The 20531-nt window shown below is 37.7% G+C and overlaps 1 protein-coding gene across 1 annotated transcript; it reads left to right on the top strand.

Annotated features, from left to right (window-relative positions):
* On the top strand, nt 1-17584 carry LOC130179150 (macrophage mannose receptor 1-like). Its single transcript, XM_056391937.1, has 31 exons — nt 1-218; nt 972-1328; nt 1693-1863; nt 2147-2302; nt 3447-3557; nt 4452-4589; nt 4701-4877; nt 5323-5477; nt 5919-6032; nt 6300-6415; nt 6499-6647; nt 6738-6937; nt 7685-7800; nt 8142-8214; nt 8344-8497; nt 9695-9733; nt 10380-10543; nt 10669-10730; nt 11199-11299; nt 11439-11581; nt 11872-11977; nt 12368-12495; nt 12701-12745; nt 12894-12996; nt 13294-13526; nt 13819-13984; nt 14580-14744; nt 14909-15025; nt 15367-15522; nt 16773-16802; nt 16948-17584. Exons 1-31 carry the CDS (start codon nt 116-118, stop codon nt 17193-17195), a joined length of 4296 nt encoding a protein of 1431 aa, XP_056247912.1. The 5' UTR covers nt 1-115; the 3' UTR covers nt 17196-17584.
* Nucleotides 17585-20531: the final 2947 nt, after the last annotated feature.

Genomic DNA, 20531 nt, shown 5'->3' on the forward strand with positions numbered 1-20531 from the left:
GAAACATGACACTTACTCATTGAAAAGGAGGAAAGAAGTGATAGTGTCAGTGCTATTAAGATTCCCTCCTTTCCATGCTCATGCTCATAAGTCCTCTGCTTGCAATGCATGGACAATGTCTGCGGCTGTGAGACTTATCAGAAGAATGCTGACCCCAAGGATAACTCTAGTGGCCTCGGTGCTCTTCATCCTAACATTTCACTGTTCAACAGCAAATGGTACAGTATGAACTCAAGTTTTCATATGCAGCATTTTCTGTTTTTTAAGACTTTGTTCAAGGTTTGTATTTTGCAAGTCTGGGAGATTTCAGTATGTCTTACTTACAGGTACTGATGTAAGGATCAATTGTCCTTATTTGTTTTACTGTCTGACTGGAGAAGAAGCAAATTCAAATTCGGACATTCACTTTCCCACAGGAGTGTTTTCAGAACTACTGCTAGCACTGATTATGTAAATGTATTATGCAAAATTGCAAATGATGATGATGAATCGATATCGTGTTCTTATGCATCTTTAAAAAATATTCCTAAAAGGTGCAAATTTGGGCAAAACAATCAACTGACTCAACTAAAGTGATAGACTGTATCGACGGCTATTTCAAGGATGCTGTGAGTGCAGCTCTAGTCTGTCAAAGTTTAACAGGAAATGTGTTTTGAACAGAGAAGCTCCAGTAGAAAACAACAAAGATAAGTGAAACAAATGTATCTTCAGAAAGTAATAAAAAAAACAAAAAAACAACCTATTTTTATCTTTATGTTGTCAACTGTAATTTGGGGAAAATAAAAAGAAAAAAAAAGAAAATCCTGAAAAAGAAGGACTCATAGACAGAACGTGAAACTATCTTTGTTACAAGGTAAATTTGTAATTTATGTTGCAAATACATCTATGCATGTGATAGGCTGTTCAAAATATAATTGTGTGGATTAATTCAACAGATTTTTTTTTTTTTTTTTTTTCAAATTTCTCTGCAGATGCCCCATTCTCACTCACTAACAAGGCCACTGGTTTCTGTTTGCTGAAAAAATTTACCCGCTGCCTTGACATGCGCTGGACGACTAGTAATCGGCTTTATGCTGTCACAACCAAAAAGTGCCTGGGAGTGCAGGGCAAAAGTGTGGGGAGTGAAGTGAGCCTCTACGACTGTAACGACAAGTCTGACCTCCAAAAGTGGGAATGCAAGAATGGAACACTGCTCGCCCTGAAAGGCCAAGAGCTCTACATTGAAATCAAACCTGATGAAACAATTGCTCTCTCCAAAACCATTGGGCCAAATAACCACCTCACAATCACTGGGACATCTAGCGGTGCTTGCACAAGAACATACAGAGGTAGAGTATGAAAACTTTGGAGGGCACCAGACGTGTAGCCATAAGACTGAACAGCACTCTCCCTTTAAATTGGCTCATATGACTTTGTGTGGCTACACGTTGTTACCTGGCAACTAAAACTTACTGATTTCAAAACATCAGTTTAATTATAATCAACTAGAACGAGGCATCAAGCTCCTCATCATGAGATTTTGGCTGTGCACGCCTAGAGCACATCAATAGCGAAGAGAGGAGAAAGCAAACAAATGATTTAAGTCTGCCATGCAAATCTGGAAAAACATGACACCATTGCAGAATAATATATTGATGACAGTTCAATTAAAGGAGATGTGATGATTTGATCAAACTATTTTTTCTCTTTTAGAACTTTATACCATCGAAGGAAATGCATTCGGTAAGCCCTGCATGTTTCCCTTCATGTACAAAGACCGGTGGTTTGGAGACTGCACTACCTTTGACTCCTCACAAAAACGTCTTTGGTGTGCAATCGAAACCAAATATGAACGTGAACAGTGGGGATACTGCCCGACTACTTGTGAGTACTGCATCTACGATTGAAATATCACTACAGTGAGTAGGCAGGAAGTGAATGTTGTACACGTCAGCATTATATGCATCTTTAAGCAGATTAATTTGGTTCCAGAGCGCACATTAGTTCAGATTAGAAGTTGTTCTGATTAGAGGCCTAGCTCCAGTTTAGTCGACATGTTATATGTATGCAAAGCTCACAGTATTAAATCACAATTTTAGGTTACAATTATGAATTAAAATCTCTGAGTGAAGAATTTCATTTTCCATATTTCTGTATCAATAAACAGCCAGAGACCACTGGATGAAAAACCTTGTTACAGGAGCGAATTACCAGCTCAACCCACAGGCACTTCTGACTTGGCCTCAGGCTCAGGCCAGTTGCAAACAGCAGGGTGCCTCGCTGGTCAGTATCACTGACCCCCATGAGCGGGCTTACATCTCAGGTAAGGTGCCACCTGGTGGATTTTTGTTTTTAAACACAAATTATTAAAAATTGCACATATTGATCTGGGTGAATCTGTTTTATGTAAATATTATTAAATTAAAAAAAATGCAAGTAGAACTTCTGAACTTCTGCTGATGTAAAATGAAATTGTTAATTTAGAGGTCCCTGAAATTATCATCACATTGTGTTAGAAAACATAATATGATAATAAACGTATGCATCACTTTTGGATACGTTTAGAAAAGTTATGAAATTCATCAAAAAATTATGTTTGATAAACTGCTTTTTAATGAATCCACTCTGACAACATGCCAAAGATCTGGTCTTAATGCTTGTATGTTTTCATTCAATGACAATGACACAAAAGGTGCTGCACTGAAACAAAGATAATGTCTCTTGATTTCTAAAAGAAATCTTCAGTTTAGTTTATTTGCATTTGACAAAGACAGCATAATCTAACTGGATAAAGGAGACAAGCGTTGTTTTATGAAAAAACAAGAAATCATAGATAAAATGATCACCAGTTACTTTTTGCACCCATTAATGTCAACTTGTTTGCTACAGTTGGCTTCTACACACTGCATGAGCTTTCAAGAACTAGTGCAAACCTTTAAGACAGCAGCTATTTCATGCTCCACAACCTCACAGTAAGATCACACCAGTGTTTCTCTAAATAGTCCAAGGATCATTGTGACACTGTGAGCACAGAGGACAGATTGTGAAATCCATTTTGTACATGAGTGATACGAAGCCTTTGCACTTTGTCTGCAAATCTGAAGGTGTCATTGGGCCAATCACCTTCAATTAATTTAGTATCACTTACTTACAAATTATTAGATGCGCTGATAAATGATCCGTTTTTTTTGATGAATTCACAGACAAAACATTTGAAGCCTGATATTCATTAGGGACATGATCAAATTTGATTGTTATAATTTCTTTTTCTATACAATACATTGCTTCCCTTGTGTTTTTGATGCACTACATTTAGGTCTTTGTGGTTGTTTGATTTCTGTCTTTTTGTGGATTTGTTATTAAGCAACAAAAAAGGAACAGTGTGAAAAAGAGGAACAAGTTCTTAACTCTGTCCTTTACTCTTTTTTTTGTCCCTCACAACCACAAAAACACACATAAACATGCAGCACTCTTAGGATCAGCGAGGCAAAAACTTTGGACTGGGCTGGTTCTGGACCCAGAACATGGCTGGCAGTGGTCAAATGGGAAGCCTTTCCGTTATCTGAGATGGGGCACTGGTAAGTCGCTACTCCAGTAAAAAGATCCCTTAAGCCCTGACCCTCTGAGATACACAGAAGTGAACTGAAAAGCAAAAAGAAAAGTTGTTCTATTAAGCAAATCCCAGATGTAAGTTGTGTGTAACGTCCCCCTGTAACTTGTCTTCAAGAGTGGTCATTCATATAACAAGTCCTCCTTTTAACCTTTTGTATGAAATGAAACAGTCTTTGCTTCTTACAGTACAGTTTTCAACAAAAATACACATTTTAAACCTTAAAGCTGCTAATAGCAATGCTATTATATATTACCAATGGATCACATGACTACTTGTATATGAAAAGGGTCACGTGTAGTGATGAACCCACACTGAATAATCTGCCGAGCCTCTCAGCTCTTTGGAGCATTATAGCGTCTCATCAGCATCGTTTCCGGACGTAGGCAGCTGAAGAGCCGAAAAAAAGACTTGATCAATTCACTGTGCGCTACCTGCCCACCACCAAACAGCAGACAGACAAAGTTAGCAACCAGCTGATAAAGAGCCAGATATTTCCCTCAGGAATGATTGGAGATCAAAAACAGAACTAAAAGGAGAGTGTTTACTGGACTTATATTTGGCAGGTGGCCAGAAACATGCCTCCAAATAAAAGCTAATGTTGCCCTTTCTGTTGAATTTGTAAATAAGCAATTGCTTGCCAGTATCGAGCGTTTTCTAGCATCTGGTGATATCAGATACAAGAAAACAAGAATGTTAAATGGTAGTATAAATGCAGTGTTTTATTCATATCTAAAATTTACAATAACTCCTACAAATTATTCTGGGATTTTACATCATTGGAACATGCAATGCAAGGATATCCACTAGTAAAGAACAAATCTCAAGTTATATCTTGATGTTTTTTTTTTTTTTTTTTTAGGAAACCCACTTCCTAATCCGGGACACAACTGTGCATTTCTTGACTCTGCTGGGCAGCACACTTGGCAAAGTTCATCCTGCGTGAAGAAAATGGGCTACATCTGCTACAATGATGGGACCCCGCCAGCTCCACCACAAAGTACAGAAACATACTCTTACCTCCTTTGATTTCTGTAACGTTTCTTTATCGGACACACTCACTGTATGATATCAATCACTCAGTCGAATATATCTTTGTTCTTTCCATCAGTTGAGCAAGGATTTTGTTCAAGCCCCTGGATTCCCTACAATGGTCACTGCTTCCACCTCCAGCGTACCCCTCAAACATGGATGAATGCTCAGAAAGAGTGTCGCAAAGAACATGGGGACCTAGTGAGCATTCGCAATGTGGAGGACCAAAGCTTTGTCATCTCTCAACTTGGATACAGTATGTGATGAAGCCATACATGAAGACAGTCCAACTTTCACAAACAGTTGAGACAGTGGTGATCTGTTTTTCGCTGTAGAATGATTTTAAAACTTTTTTTTGTATTTGACTTTAAGTTCAAGTGACTCACCTATACTGGAGAAAATCCTATATCTTGACAAGTTGGCATGTTCTCACCTTTAGTTTGCTGCGTGCCTCATTTTCAAAACCCATTAAGGTGGCCTATGGAAGAAAATAAGACTTTTTATAATAATGTTCAAAGCATCCCTAAAATCAACACTTTTAGAATTTAATTCTTTAAATTTAAATACTCTGTGATTGTCCATGTTTACTGATGTACAGATGCTTCCAAAAAAATTAATTATAAATGTAAAGAGCATTTACAACTGTGACATCTCAGCCACCGGTTCATCTGTGATATACTCTTTACTGTCCATGTCTGCAGCATCCACTGATGAGCTTTGGATTGGACTGAATGACAGGAAGACAGAGGGGCTGTTTGACTGGAGTGACCAGTCAACTGTCAGCTTTACCAGCTGGGAGTATGGGAAACCAGCTGTCTCCACTGCTGAAGAAGACTGTGTTCTCATCACGGGGGAGGTAAGGAACATTATGTGGGTATAATGGCGCATATAAATCCTTCTTCTATACATAAATTTGTATCTGGACACATCATACATGGGCAAAGTGTCAGAAAAGCTTCATGCAACAAATTCTTTGCAGTACCCACCAAGAAAAAAGGAAGAAAGCAAAGTAAAAATCAAAACATTTTTGTTCCTCATTAAAGAAATGTTTGCACACAGATTTGATCTTGACTGCATAGAAACAAAGTGGTCACTAGCAAATAAAAAAAATCCAAAGGCCAAAAAAAAAAAAAAAAAAAAACAGTCAATAGTCCATGAAAAAAAAAATCTTCACTTCTCATTCAGTTTTCACCACAATATAAAACTGTTTTTAAAAACATTAATATGTGGACTATCCAGCCAGTAAAGCTACAAATATTGGTTTTATAAATGTCTTTATGCTGCTTTCTTCTTTCAGAAAGGGAACTGGGCAGATCGCTTGTGTGATGAGAAACACAGCTTTATCTGTAAGAAAGAGAGTGAAACTGAACGCACTGGAGATGAGGTAGAGCTGGACATAGGCTGCAAAGCGGTGAGTGAAGTTTACATCTAGTCATGGAAAAAAAGTATTTGGCCTTCATGAGCATCCGGCTAATCAGGGTGTGTGATTAAAACTCTGAAATTAGATTTTGGAAAAGTGACTGATTAATTCACTTTCATTGACAAGTCATCCCTCTCTTGTAGAATAATAGAATAATAATGCAATTTTACTCTTCGTTTAAAAATATTCGTTTACAACAATATGGTCATGCAAAATTTTATAACTCCTCAGTTTTAACCAGTGCTCAATTTCCAACAGGGTTGGAAAAGACATGGCTCCTACTGCTACTTTGTGGGAACTGAGACAAAGACTTTTGATGAAGCTAAAAATGAGTGCAAGAGCTCAGAGTCCTACTTAGCTGATGTTTCAAATGGGTAAGAAAATAACAATCATATTTTGTTAACACTAACAACTGTTTATTTAAGAAGTAATATATAAAATGCGGAAATATTTCCAGGGTGGACAACGCATTCCTAGTCAGCCTGGTAGGCTTGAGACCAGAGAAGTACTTCTGGCTAGGACTCTCAAACCAGAAAGAAATTGATCAGTTCGTGTGGACCAACACAGACTCAGTGAGGTTTACTCACTGGAACGCCGAAATGCCGGGTACGGAGAAATATAAAATTCCATCTTTAGATAGTAGGGATAAAAAGCAGCGGCACAATTTACAATTGACAATTTTTTCCCCTCATCAAGGTTATCGACAGGGCTGTGTTGCCATGACAACCGGGATTTTGGCTGGACTCTGGGATCTCCTGCCTTGCACTAATCAGGAGAAATACATCTGCAAACACCTGGCAGAGGGGGCAGTTTTAACTGTTCCACCACCAACTCAAACACCTCCTTCATGTGCAGATGGTTGGACTCGTGTGGGAACAAGAAACGTCTGCTCTAAGGTACAACCAGAGGTCAACCTCAGCTAAGCACAATTAAAATATGTTACATACTGATACCACAAGCACACGCAGAGTTTGAGCTACTCCAGGCAATTCAAATAACACACACACCAACTGTGGAACAATTTCAGTACCAGATTAATGCTGATGGTGATAGAGAGGTCACTTTTTACAAACACTACTTTAAACTTCTACTACTGTATGTGTGCTCTTATTTCTACAAAGTATGTTCTCTTTACTATGTAAATATTTTTCTGCATTTAGTTATTCTGTGCTATGATGGAAAAATGTGTTTACAACCTAAAACCTCCATAATATTTAAAATATTTCCTATCACACAAAGTCACATAAAATATGAATTATGAGATATGATAGAAAACAAGAATTGGTTTAAAAGTACTCTTTTAGTCTAACACATATTTCTTACCAGTGTGCTTTGATAACAGGATGTGTGTGTTACGGTACAGAGTGTGTTGGCAGTAGAGCTTTTGGTTCACTCTCTCTGCTCTTATAAAGTCATTTGCAGCAAACCAACGTATACTACCTGACACACACAGTTATGACTAGCTGGTAAATGTATTTGCAACTTGTTTCTTCTTTCTAATGCCGCCAGTGGCCAAAAAACTCAGTTAATTTTGGGTTTAAAAACAAGTCAAATATATCTTTTTGAAGAAACAAATTCAAATTCTATTCAAATCATCTCATATCCGGTGTATTTTAATTTAGCCCACGCTTCTTGTCTTTAAGTTTTTTACAGGGCCTCGTGCAAACGAGAAGACCTGGTTTGAGGCCAGGGATTACTGTAGGGCCATTGGAGGAGACCTGCTCAGCATCCACAGCCCTGCTGACCTACTAGTGGGACGGTATGAGATAGTTAAATACATCTTTAACTTAAAGTGGAAAACTGAAATCTAAAGCATTAATCCAGTAGTTAATGTCACACTTACTTAGCTGGCACCTCTTCTTTACAATGGCTTCTTCAGCTCCACCATCTTTGCTGTAGCTCATCGCTTGAGTCTTGCCTCTAGAGGACGTCAATGAGCGGAAAGTTAAATATTTTAGCTGCTTTACAGAGGAGCAATGAGACATAGCATCATCAGACAAATGCAAAATTAGTGAAAGCTCTGTGTTTTTGAATTATAAAATAAAAATGGATGCTCAAGTGATTTATATAGGTTTTTTTTTTTTTTTTGCTGCACTGCAGACATGGAAAAGGCTGGATTGGACTTCATGTCCCTGATCCAAACAGTGGTTATGTATGGAGTGATGGATCCCCGGTTAGTTGTCTGTTCTACTTTTTACAACTCATTTCATAACTAAAATGCTTCAATCTCTCTCTTTTTAATATGTATACATTTATTATAAAAAAAAATTTAAAAAATCTATTATTTTCTTTATGTTTACAGGTAAACTTCCAGCACTGGCAGGAAGGCGAGCCAAACAATTTTAATAACGCAGAATCTTGTGCTGAATACAAAATATATAACTGGGATGAGTCTGGGTCCTGGAACGATGTGAACTGTGAGACTTACAATGACTGGCTGTGTCAGATCCGTCAAGGTACAGTTGAGAAAACATTTACTGAATACTCACTTTTATCTCCTCTGAAACAAAGTATGAGGAGAAATTATTTTTAACTATCATCCAGGACACACTGTATGTACGATCTTTCATGTGTGATTGCCTTCTCCCATTCTGCAAAGCTTCCTACAAGCCATAGACTTCTCACAAACACATCCCAACAAAAGGTTAAAGAGAGGGGATAAGAGTTGATTATTTCTTTTATATTTGGCCAGTAGCCAGAACAGAAATCTAAACTACACTACTAGACTGAAAGGTAATAAAGCCAAAAACATGCAATATATAACTGATATTTTTCTTAATCATCAAAGTGACAGATAAGGTGCAGTTAAGAAAATGAGCAAAATCCAAAAACATCTATGAAGATATCGGTAGTTCTAGTGACACAAGAGCAGTACAAGGGGACGATTAACCCAGGACAATCAAGTGAAACCAACTCTCTCAAAAGTCAATGGTCCAATAGGTTTAAAGAAACCACAGCACTTGCTACAGGCATTTTAAACCTCCAAATCCAAATCCAGTGGGAGAAAGACCAAAATACTATACCGAATCATAGGGTGATGTGGAATTAAACATATACTGAACTACAGTGTAAGAAATGTTAGTCTTCTTTATGCAGTCTTCTACCTCTCAGTGTAATGTAACACCACAGGAAACTACAATCTCAAAAATAAACATATACTTAACTTATTACATCTCTGACAGCGTCAACCAAAGGTTAACATAATTGTCTTTGTATATGTATAATTAATGGCAGAACTGTTGTATTGGATTGCACGTTAAATCTTACTGGTGTACCTAATTAAGTAGCCACTGAGTGTATGTTGAAGATTTTTGTCTTTCTGCACTTTCTGTCTTAAATTTGAGAAAATCTAAATAAAAAACAATACAAATCCTGCCCACATAATAAATGTGAATTCCCTCAAATATATTCAAAGTTGAAAGTCAGCATGACCTTTGGTGTGTTTTCTAAAATGTTGAAGAGTATTGTAATTCTACTGTACCCAAACATACACTTTAAAAGTATATGTATACAAGTTTTAATAAGTAAGGTCAAATTATACATTAAGTAATCCCACAGTATGAGATTAGACACAAAGTAGGAAAGAATGGCGGACATGTTTGCTATGTTAGCTTTGTTTGGACTGAAACTGACAGTTGTTTGTGCCCTTACAGGAATGACTCCAAACCCGCCTCCAAATACAACCACAACAGGTAAGTGAACATTGTTTAACCACACACCCACCCAGGGTGACAAAAAAACCTAAGCCAGCTCTTACCAGCTCGCGATTGTATGTCTGCGTCAATCAGTTAAGTTGCAGGATACCATTTGGATTTAAAATGCCATCGCTTTCATAATTTTTTCCTATCAGACATTTGTCTTGAATTGTATCCTAATTAGCATGTCATATCTTGAGTGACAGTGACCCTGACCTTTGACCACCAACATCTAATCAGTTCATCCTTGAATCTAAGTGGACATTTGTGCCAAATTTGAAGGGATACCTTGAGGAGTTTCCAAGATATTGAGTTCGTAAGGCCAAACTGTGTTTTGGGGGGGGGTCACAGTGACCTTTGACCTTTGTCCACCAAAGTCCAATCAGTTCATTTTTGAGTCTAAGTAAATGTTTGTGCCAAAGAAATTCCCTCAAGGTGAGGTTTAAATTCCCTCTGTTTTGCCTCTGGCCAAACATAATGCCTCCAGCCCTGGTTGTCACCAGCATGAAGACATAAAATATAATTTCTATGTTGTTTAACCTTTCACTCAACAGAGGTTGAGTAAAATATTTACTGTAAAAGAAAGGAACATAAAAATATGTTTTTAAAACTCAAAATATATTTTTTCCTCAAACCTCTGCAGAGTTTAATACCACTTCAGATGGCTGGCTTGTGTGGAGAGGGAATCAGTATTACATTAACAGAATGTCCATGCCCATGGAAGACGCTCGTCACTTCTGTCAGAGGAGGCATGGCGACTTGGTATCTATCAGCAGTAAAGATGAAAATGTGTTCTTATGGAAACAGGTAGGTATTTTTTTGGTTTGAAAAAGAAAAACAGCACATTCAAATTTGGCACATATTATGTTTACTGACTAGAAATGAAGGTCTTGAACTTTCATGTATTTCTTAATGTGTGTGTGTCATCACAGATTTCCAGAAGCTATGGGCACTATTATATAGGTTTGTCAGTGGATCTTGATGGGTCATTTTGGTGAGTATCAGTAAATACCGTAAACTGTGATACAGTATATATAGTATATATAGCATTAATATCTTTGTTTTACAGAAAGAGAAAAGAGAGGGATTTGATATATATATACTCAAAAAAGTATATATATTTTGCATGTAAAAAAAGATAAATTAATATTTATATATATATATATATTTATATATGTAGCCTGGTATAGAGACGGGTATTATTTCAATCACTGACTCGTCCAATGTTCACCCGCCTCATTAAGCCAATCAAATGCTTCAGTTTGCCTTTATAAGCTGTTCTTCTTGATTTTAGTGGGTTTGTTGTAAGTTGACTGGCTACATTTATGGTCAGCCCTACATTGAACTGTCATCTGTTTATTTACTATATGCAAAATGCAAACATGATGGATAAAAGGGTCCATTGTCAAGTGCTTTTTGTTTCCATGATTACATAGCTCATCTTAACTGTGTGTGCTTCAAGGTGGATGGATGACTCTCCAGTAGCACTGCAAAGATGGGATGAAAATCAACCTAAAGCTGATGCCTTTGATGAGAACTGTGTTACTATGGCTTACTACATGGGTAAGTAATCTAAAGAGTGGCATGCAACAAATGGAAGAATGACAAATTTAACCAAGTATCAAAGTGAGATAAGACGTTCTGGTTAGTTTAATATGCTGCTGGTGAAATGTTACTCATTGCATCTCTGCTCTCCTCACAGGCTTCTGGCGCACTTGTAACTGTGGCCAAGAGCACCAGTCCATTTGTAAACGAGGAACCTCACCACCTGTCAACACCACTGCAGCCCCAACTAGTCCTCCTAAAGGAGGCTGCCCACTCAAGTGGACAAAATTTGACTCAAAGGTTAGAAATCCTGAAAGATCTTTAGTTGAGGTTCCAAATGCGCTCTTAGAGCACTTTTTATTTTGATAATAACAATATTTTTAAACATTTTAAACGATAATTTCTTAAAAAAAAATTAATTAAATAAGATAAAATAATAATTATATAGATATAAAAATAAATCTATATAAATAAATTTAAAATGTTTACAGAATTTTGTAAACAAAAAAAGGACAAAGGCAAAGCCCCATGAAACAAGGATAACAGTTGTTTGTAGAGTGGAAAATCATTATTTTATTTGTTACCGACAGTGTTATAGTATCAACTCTGCCCGAAGGACCACCTGGGAAGAAGCAAGGAGACAGTGCATTACCATAGGAGGAAATTTAGTCTCTATTCCTACAAGACGTGTGCAAGGTTTGGTCTGTTTTTATATGTATTTTTTTTTATAATGATCAAAATCATATACAAACATGTCTGCAATGTAAATAGAAAGTGGGAGAGCTAATTCTTGACCTTCGAAACAGTTGCAAAAATATATTCAGGAAAAAAAAAATCCCCCAAAAAAAGCTAGAAAGTGGATCCTGAGTTGTTGTTTTGTCAAACTAATTAAAGCTTAAGTTAATCATCATCCTTTAGTGTTTTCTTATTCTATTGTGGTAATGTATTTTGGATTTCAGGATTTTGTTTAATATTGTATGTCTGAAATCCTTAAATGAATCAAATCATATCACATTTCCTATTATATGTTGGAAATTATTCCAAAATAAGGAAAAAACTTAAAATTTCTATGTTTAACATTTTCAGCATTTTTGATCACCAAAATGGCTGAAGTAGCAAATACAGACCTGTGGATAGGTTTGAATGGCATAAAACACGATGGATTTTACTGGACTGATGGAAAACCAAGGCGATATACCAACTGGGGCTATTCTGTAAGTACATTCAATATATGTACAATTGCCATGTAAATGACCAGCTGTAAATCCTGTTTTTGCTGACCTCCAGTGGTTTAACTTGCTGCAGTTCCAGAATTGTTACACCCCTAGCATTGAGTTAGGCATACTGTTTAATAATATAATATCTGAAATATTGTTTATGCTAATATTTTGATTTTAATAAATTTTTTTTGCTCTTTAGAAAAATCAGCATCGTCCTGGGACATTTTATCAAAGATGGAATGAGGTAACATTTCCAAGATTCAGGTTAAAGTAAAATAATGCTTGTACTTACTTTTTGTCATGATGTAAAGCAGACAAAAATTCATGATTTTTAAATTAGATGTCATGGTGAAAAGATTTGAAATCCTAACCACTCCCCTGTCCTTAACCAGGAAGACTGTGTTGTGATGAACAATAATCCAAGTCTTGGCACCGGTAAATGGTTGATTAAAGCTTGCAACGACACCAACGGATTTGTCTGTCTTCGAGATCTTGGTGAGTTCATCCATTTTCTGCTTTATAAATGATCTGAGGCTTAAAAGGAATATAATATGTTGCTTAATTACAGTATGTCTTTTTTCCTGAAGTGCAATTGGTATACAACACTATTCTTCCCAAAAATCAGTATTGCATGTATCCATGTATTAGAGTGAGGTCTGTAAAACACGGTTTGGGGAATTGTTAGCAGTAAATATGACACAGAATTTGTAAATAATTGGCTGAATTGTAAAACTTTGATCTACAGTTCTTGTGACAATAATTATGTAAGAATTTTTGTCTTGCTCTCGACAGACCCAAACATCCAGGGTCAACCAGAACCAATAGTTCCTACAGTCTATGTAGCTCTGGGAAATGACAGCATCAAGGCTGTGACTCAAAATCTAACCTGGGGTGATGCCAAGAGACACTGCGAAGGTGAACAAGCCAGCTTGGCTAGCCTGCGAAATGAATGGACACAGGCCTACGTTGAGCTGCTGGCTATGAATCTCAAATCTCCTCTGTGGATTGGACTGAACAAAAATCAGGTACAATGCCGCAACCATCTGGAATTACTGTACTGTAGCACGAAAACTCCTACTTCCACTGGTAATTAGGTTAAAAAATCCTTTAGTAATTTATCAAGGGATTAAGTTACTGAATGAACAATTAACCAGAATTAGTAGCTTCAAGATATACAGCACAGAACCCCCACAAGGCAGCTGACTACTCTGAAACAAAAACATAAAACTGAACATCTGTTTAATCTATCAATGTTGCATGTTGCAAGTCACATACATGCTGATGAATTTTAATAATTTGATCCATCCTTGCTTTTAGACTGGGGGTTACTTTAGGTATACTGATGGCTGGCACCTGAACTTTGCCAGCTGGGCTGAAGGCGAACCTAGCAGGGAACGACCTTGTGTGTACCTGGATGTTGACGGAAAATGGAAGACTGCTTTGTGCAACCGGACCATGAACAGTGTTTGCATGCAGTCTACAGGTATGTATGTAAATGAATACAGTCCATCGGTCATAACAAGTGTCAGCCTGTGTAGGTTTAAGTGATTCTACCATGAATTATACTGTATTTTTCCTACATCTACGGCCTACTCGTTTAAGCTGGTTAACATAGCGCTGATTTACTGTATGACTGTCATATCAGGTATTATATTCACCTTGTTCTATATGACTACAATGACTAATGTCAAGCATTCAGTGCTCATTAATGTCTTTAAGAGAACAATGTTGAAAGCAAGAACTCACTGGAGATAAGGTCTGAAGCTCTCAGTGACTGGAGTCAGTGGACATCACCCACACTCTATCAGAGTGTTTTTCTTACTTTATTCCCACACTGAAGTTAGTTTGATTCCAGAAGTCCTTTGTTAAAGAAATTTATAAGCACTGATTTGGGGGAAAAAGAAGTCAGTTCACTGAGATACAAAGCTAAATCCTTCATCCTTGAACTGTGTCACAGCTAGTTATGGCAATGATCAAGAGGACCAGTATATAAAGGTTTCAAGTTCACTGCATTGAATGTCACAGAAGGTAATCTTGTAATTAATCACCATCATCATCACTGTCTCTGCCACTCGCAGATGTGGCACCAACAGAGTCAACCAACTTCCCAGGAGTTTGCCCTGAAGAGGCGAATGCGGAGTATCAACAGAGTTATACCTGGATGCCATTTAAGGGTCATTGCTATTTGTTTATCACAGATGAAACTGAATGGCCAAATGCAGCTAGCAACTGTGCAAGGCATGGTAAGAGACACACACATTCAGAGGAAGCTGGACTCCCGAATTTAGATCAAGTGTAGATGAAGTGTACGGTGTGTAGTTAACTGATTTCAGTACATGTGAATAATACAGCACCTAGCAATATGTTTTTAGTAATTTTTACAACCAGGCTGTTTTTCTTTGTGAAGGTGGAAGCCTGGCGACCATTGAAGATCCTTCTGAGCAACAATTCCTCCAAAGCAATGTGGAAATGTTTCAAGACAGCCACACCTCGTTCTGGATTGGCCTGTATAAAACTCATAAAGGTATAATCACACTCTTGAAAATCTTTAAATGAAAAGAGATTTTTTTAAAAATAACACTGTATTTAATGAAACCAATTTTAGTGAAAGGTTTAAACAAATCCATCATAGTATAATTGTCCTGCTGATAAAAGTGAACCAGACTTCAGTAACTAAATTGTAGCTGAAATGTCTTATTCTAAAGTAGTTTTCCTCTTTTATTTTTTGTTTCCTTGTTTCCTTTTCAAACACACCTCGACAGGACTAACACTGCAGACATAATGGTACATAATGATATAAAAATGGTTATTTAGCACACTATCAAAGTGAAAATAGTAACACCCTGAGTTTGTGTTTGGCCCTAGGGACATGGATGTGGTTGGATAAAACAGTCATGGACTACACTAACTGGGCTGAAGATGAGCCTGATTCTGACTTTGGAGCTATATCAACCTCAGGTGGGATTTGGAAGTCAGGTCGCAGATGGCATGATAGACCATACATCTGTAAGACACCTAAAGGTAAGCTCATCATACCCATATAAATATATTTTCATAAGCGCTTCTCACACGTGTAGCTTGTTCAATAATCCTGTGTTGTATGGGGGAACCATACGCAAGACTCTGTTAAAGGTCCATTTTCCTAAAAAGCTTATGAAATTAACTTTTTAGCATATAATGGCGGATATTGCTGCCTGAGCACAGGGGATGTAAATAATACCATGTGCAATAGGAGATGCATAGAAATGAATAAAATCAATTCGATTTTTATCACTGACTTCATAGTTAAAGATGTTGTTGTACTCGACTACATTACATTGAGAGGTGTTTCTCATTTTTTTCCTCCCCATGCATATACATGAGGGGGCAGAATATCAAAGATGTCTCTCAATACAATGTACTCCAGTATGACACCATTACTAACTAGTATAACCTTAATGCTGAAGCATATTTTAAACTTATATGACAGTGTCGCCAAAAACTGAACATTATGGGCATGGTAACAGTAGACATTATGGCAGAACAGTTGTATTGGATTGCATTAGCTTGTACCTAATAGAGTGATCACTGGGTTTACAATAAGTAAATTCTAAAACATTACTATTATATTCCTCTAGGATGAGGCTAAACAAAATACTGCCTTATGTAATATACACTTCATATAACAAAAAAAAAATGCCCATAAACTTAAATTCAGTCATCACCATTTTCACTATTTGGTTAAAAAGCCTTGACCAGCTGATGTCTCAGACCTACAGACATTAGCAGATACTCACTAGCTTTACTGGAGATATGCTTTGTCAAGGTTTTTTGCCTTCAGTCAACTCTACAACAAGTAAAACACACTTCCTCAGACTGTGGTTAGGTGACTGTCTTGGTTAGACAAAGACATCCCATTGTTTGGCCATTAAATTAAAAGAAAGCTTAAGTTACTATGTACTGTATAAAAAATGCTTCAAGTACTTCACTGTTCACCCAACACGGATATAAAATCCCCCAGATATTTATAAAGCTAAAAGTAAGCTCTTTAACCACAGTCACTGTGCTGGAGTACAGAGCTTAAGTTTATGCACTCAATTATACAGCTTGTTTTTATTTTATGTGTGTACTGTGCACTGCCGAGCAGTTAATACTAGAATTTTATGGGTAGATTGGGGAGTGACAGGGTCAACATGGATACAGGGATGATGGCATAGCATGGAGAAATACAAATGTACATTCTTTAAAAAAGAGATTAGTTATCTGACCATTCTTCCCTTCATCCCCACCAGTGATACTCAAAGATTCAGGGTCAAAACCTGGTAAGTTACACTTTTGTATCTACTTAAGCTGTGTAGTATTTGAATAATCAAATGGTCAAAAAAATATTGTCATTATCATAATTTTTATACTTAAAGTGAAATTTTGAATTGTTTGGACTAATCACTATTTGGTTAATCTGTGCAGAACCTCATGAAGGTCAGGATCCTCGCAGTCGTGTCCACACGAGTTTGGTAGTTGTGCTGATCATTGCCATCACTTCTTCACTGATAGTCATAGCATTCTTCCTCTACAAGAAGTCCCCTCGGCCCTTACCCACCTTTGACAATCCACTCTACTTCGACAGTGAAAGATCTCAGCCCGATGTGGTGGACACCAATAAACTGATAGAGAATGCAGAGGTAGAAAATCCTGAGCCTATTATAACTCTGTGATTTATAAAGTGGCAGAAACTAGTGGGACATACATGATGCTGTATCTCAGACTGATGTATTACACTTTCATTCATGTTTTTGCTTGGTTTGTTTTTTTTACTATAGACAGTCTATATTCAGTTATTTAACAGTATGTCACAAAGTGTGAGTTTCAATGGAGTTGGCGATGTCTAACCTCATGGAACAGAACAATTTAGGCTCTAGGATGTCTCAATGGAAATGATTAGTATTTGATTTTTTTTGATGACTGAATGTATATAATTGTTACATGTTATGCTTACGCCCACTAGATGCTGTTCATTGCTTGTACTCTTGAAATGCGCAAAAATCTCACTGCTTGTCACTTTTAAATGAACATTAAACTGTGTTGGCACAACACAATAAATTTCCATTTGGCTAGTTATTTTTTACTAAATAGAATTAACGGGGTGTACTGGTGGCTCACGTGGTACAGCGTGTGCCATTACAGCTTAGTCTTAACCGCAGTGGCCCGGGTTCAAATCCGGCCCTTTGCTGCATGTCATTCCCTTTCTCTCTCCCTGACTTTCCTGTCTCTCTCTCACTGAGGCAACAATAAAGGCAAAAAAAAAAAAAAGCCTACAAAAATAAATAAATAAATGGAATAACCACCTTGTGGTTGTATGACTCCGCCAAACAGTCATGTTGCATTTTACATCAATGTCTGTCCAGACTCAAAGACTTTGAAGGAATTTAATAAAAGGTAAGTTTACAGATGACTGAGAGCTGACTGCCAGAGGAACAGGAGGCCCCTGTCCTGGTTGTCATCCAGGGAGAAGTGAAGAAGGTGGACTCCTACAAGTCAAAAAAGTTGACCTTTGACATTTTGAATGGCCCTCATTTATCAATCTTGCGTGAAAACAGGCACAGATCTGAGCGCAGAATTGGTCTTACGATAGGATACACGTGTGATTCTTGAAACATTCCTATCTGAGCAATCCCAGCGTAAGAATGATCGGGTCTTGATAAATGCGGCGGCTGAATTCGATCGTCATTAACATGTTACGCCCTTAAATATTCCTGGTTTGGAGGCCTCGCCCACTAAGGTCAAACATGGTGAGAAGAGTTACTTGCAAAAAACAAAACTTTTCAGAGATGGAGATCGACGTCCTGAAATCCGAGGTGGCGCAAAATAAGGATGTGCTTTTTGGCAGTCTGAAGAGTGGGATCAAAGGAGCTCATAAAACCGCTGTGTGGAAGAGGGTAACGGAGGCAGTCAACAGCGTTGCCATAGAGGAACGGACTCCGGCTGAGGTTTGAATACAAGTCAATAATTTAACCTATGCCTAACGATTTAAATGGATCTTTTATTCATCCGCAGCCCAGAAGCTTATGCCTGCTGATTGATTAAGGCAATTCTTTACATTTAGGTCAAGAAAAAGTGGTCTGATATAAAGCTGGCCACCAAAAAGCGGGTTGCTGCACTAAAGCGCAACATCAGGCAGCCTGGAGGAGGCCAACCAGACTCCAGCCTGATCTTGACGGGGACAGAGGAGAAAATTGCCTCGTTGATTGGGTCCGAGGCGATCTCGGGCATAAGTGGTGGAGGAGACACAGACGCACTCGCGTCAGAGCCAGAGCAGAATGGCAACTACGCCCTTTTGCTTGCATTGTAAAAGAGACTTTGGCTCTGCAGTGCGCCCTCCTGCAGCCGCGCGCCAACACAGCTGTTTTGAAAAATAAAAGAATCGTTTGTCCCCCCCGGACACCACGTTTAAAAGTGATAGCTTGGCATCAAAAATCACCTGTACATTTATAGACTGGTAGTTTTTGCGATTGATGAATGCGTAATCAATTCCCTCTTCAAACGGGCATCTAAATTGTTGCATAACTCGATGATGACATGTCTTGGGAGCCGAAAGCGACTTATCAGCCAAGCATCACTCTCCATGATGAGATCCCTGCGGTCTCTGAAAACGCGCTCACGTCTGACACGCGCGTATTGTTCCTCCAAAACGAGTAAATCTGCCAGCGTTATGATTTGATAACTGTCAAAGCATCTGTTTAAATAGGGGAGTGAATAAACATCTGACCAACCACAGTGCAACAATGATTATCTCACCAGATGCTTTTAATTGTTGTTCCAGTTGTGTCACAGCCATCGGAAAAAACAATTACACAATTTTGCCATGAGATAATTTGCAAACATATCTCATCATAAGAACACAGATTACTGGAACGGTTGTTTCCTATCAGCCAGGTGCAGAAGGTATGGACACATCTATAAGATACTGTACGTTTTAACAAAGAATACTCTGCAACAAGTGACAATGTGAACTTCAGGGCCTTTCGCCCTCTTGGTTTGTTTGCCTGGTGCCTATACTTGTTGTTAACTGTGTGCATTGCTTTCACTCTAGTAAAGACTCTCTGGACTATTTTACCACACCTGTGCCAAGTTCAATCTGTACAGGATATGACACCTGTCCTTAGAAACCTTGATCCAAGAATTAATTAAGAAACGTATAGAACTTACAGAAACTGGGACGTCATGTCAGTTATTCAGTAGTTTGCATCTACCCACAGAGACAAAAGAGAAGGCAGATTGTCAGCATTATGGTGGCTTCCTTTTTAAAAAATATTGCACAATGCTTTATCTGACAAACTACAATTTCAAACTGCCAAAACTCTTCTCTAGAAACCATCTCAAACATACTTGGCAAGGCCAACTGAAACTTGAGTCACTTCTCTTTTTGTCATTTCATATGATGGGAAAGTCATAGCCAAGACTTTTTGTGTTAATCTCTTTGAGTTTTTACTCGTTTGATATTTTCATCACTTATGAGCCACATGTTAAATATTAAGAATGTCTGGATTCACTATTTACAATATTGTGCACTTCATTTAGTATCTGTCATTTCACTTGCAAGTCCAAATTCTGGGTGTATAAATTTAACCCCCCCCATGGCAATTAATAATATCTGGGAAAACTGGTGGTTACTTTAATGGGTGTCTAAAGGTGGTTTTTTTTGTTGTTGTTTTCTTAGATACAGAGTATCTCTCACGTCGGTTCATGTGTCGTATAGCTCACTTAAAGAACTCATATACTGTTTTGGAGCATAGTACTCACACTTCCTGTTTTCCACCATGCAAAGAAGCACATCCACTTAAGAATCGTAGTAATGTGTATTTACTGTATGTTCCTGGATGAGGGGAGTGCATCACAGTGAAACTGCTGAGTGTGCAAACACTGGGTTTAGCAAAACTTCCCTCCTATTCATGTGAAGTAAAAAAAAAATACTGATAAATATGTCTGCCACATAAAGCTGATTCATTAAAAATAACTCAAAAAAAGGTGTGACAATATGATGGGACAGGATG

This window comes from Seriola aureovittata, chromosome 12 (genome assembly GCF_021018895.1).
Source record: "Seriola aureovittata isolate HTS-2021-v1 ecotype China chromosome 12, ASM2101889v1, whole genome shotgun sequence".
NCBI lineage: Eukaryota > Metazoa > Chordata > Actinopteri > Carangiformes > Carangidae > Seriola > Seriola aureovittata.

Excerpts from the sequence above, each read along its gene's own strand:
- LOC130179150 (XM_056391937.1), top strand. The coding sequence starts at position 116 with ATGTCTGCGGCTGTGAGACTTATCAGAAGAATGCTGACCCCAAGGATA. Across the intron at positions 2,303-3,446 it reads TGAGCGGGCTTACATCTCAG|CACTCTTAGGATCAGCGAGG; the intron begins GTAAGGTGCCAC and ends ATAAACATGCAG. Across the intron at positions 11,582-11,871 it reads GGACAAAATTTGACTCAAAG|TGTTATAGTATCAACTCTGC; the intron begins GTTAGAAATCCT and ends TGTTACCGACAG.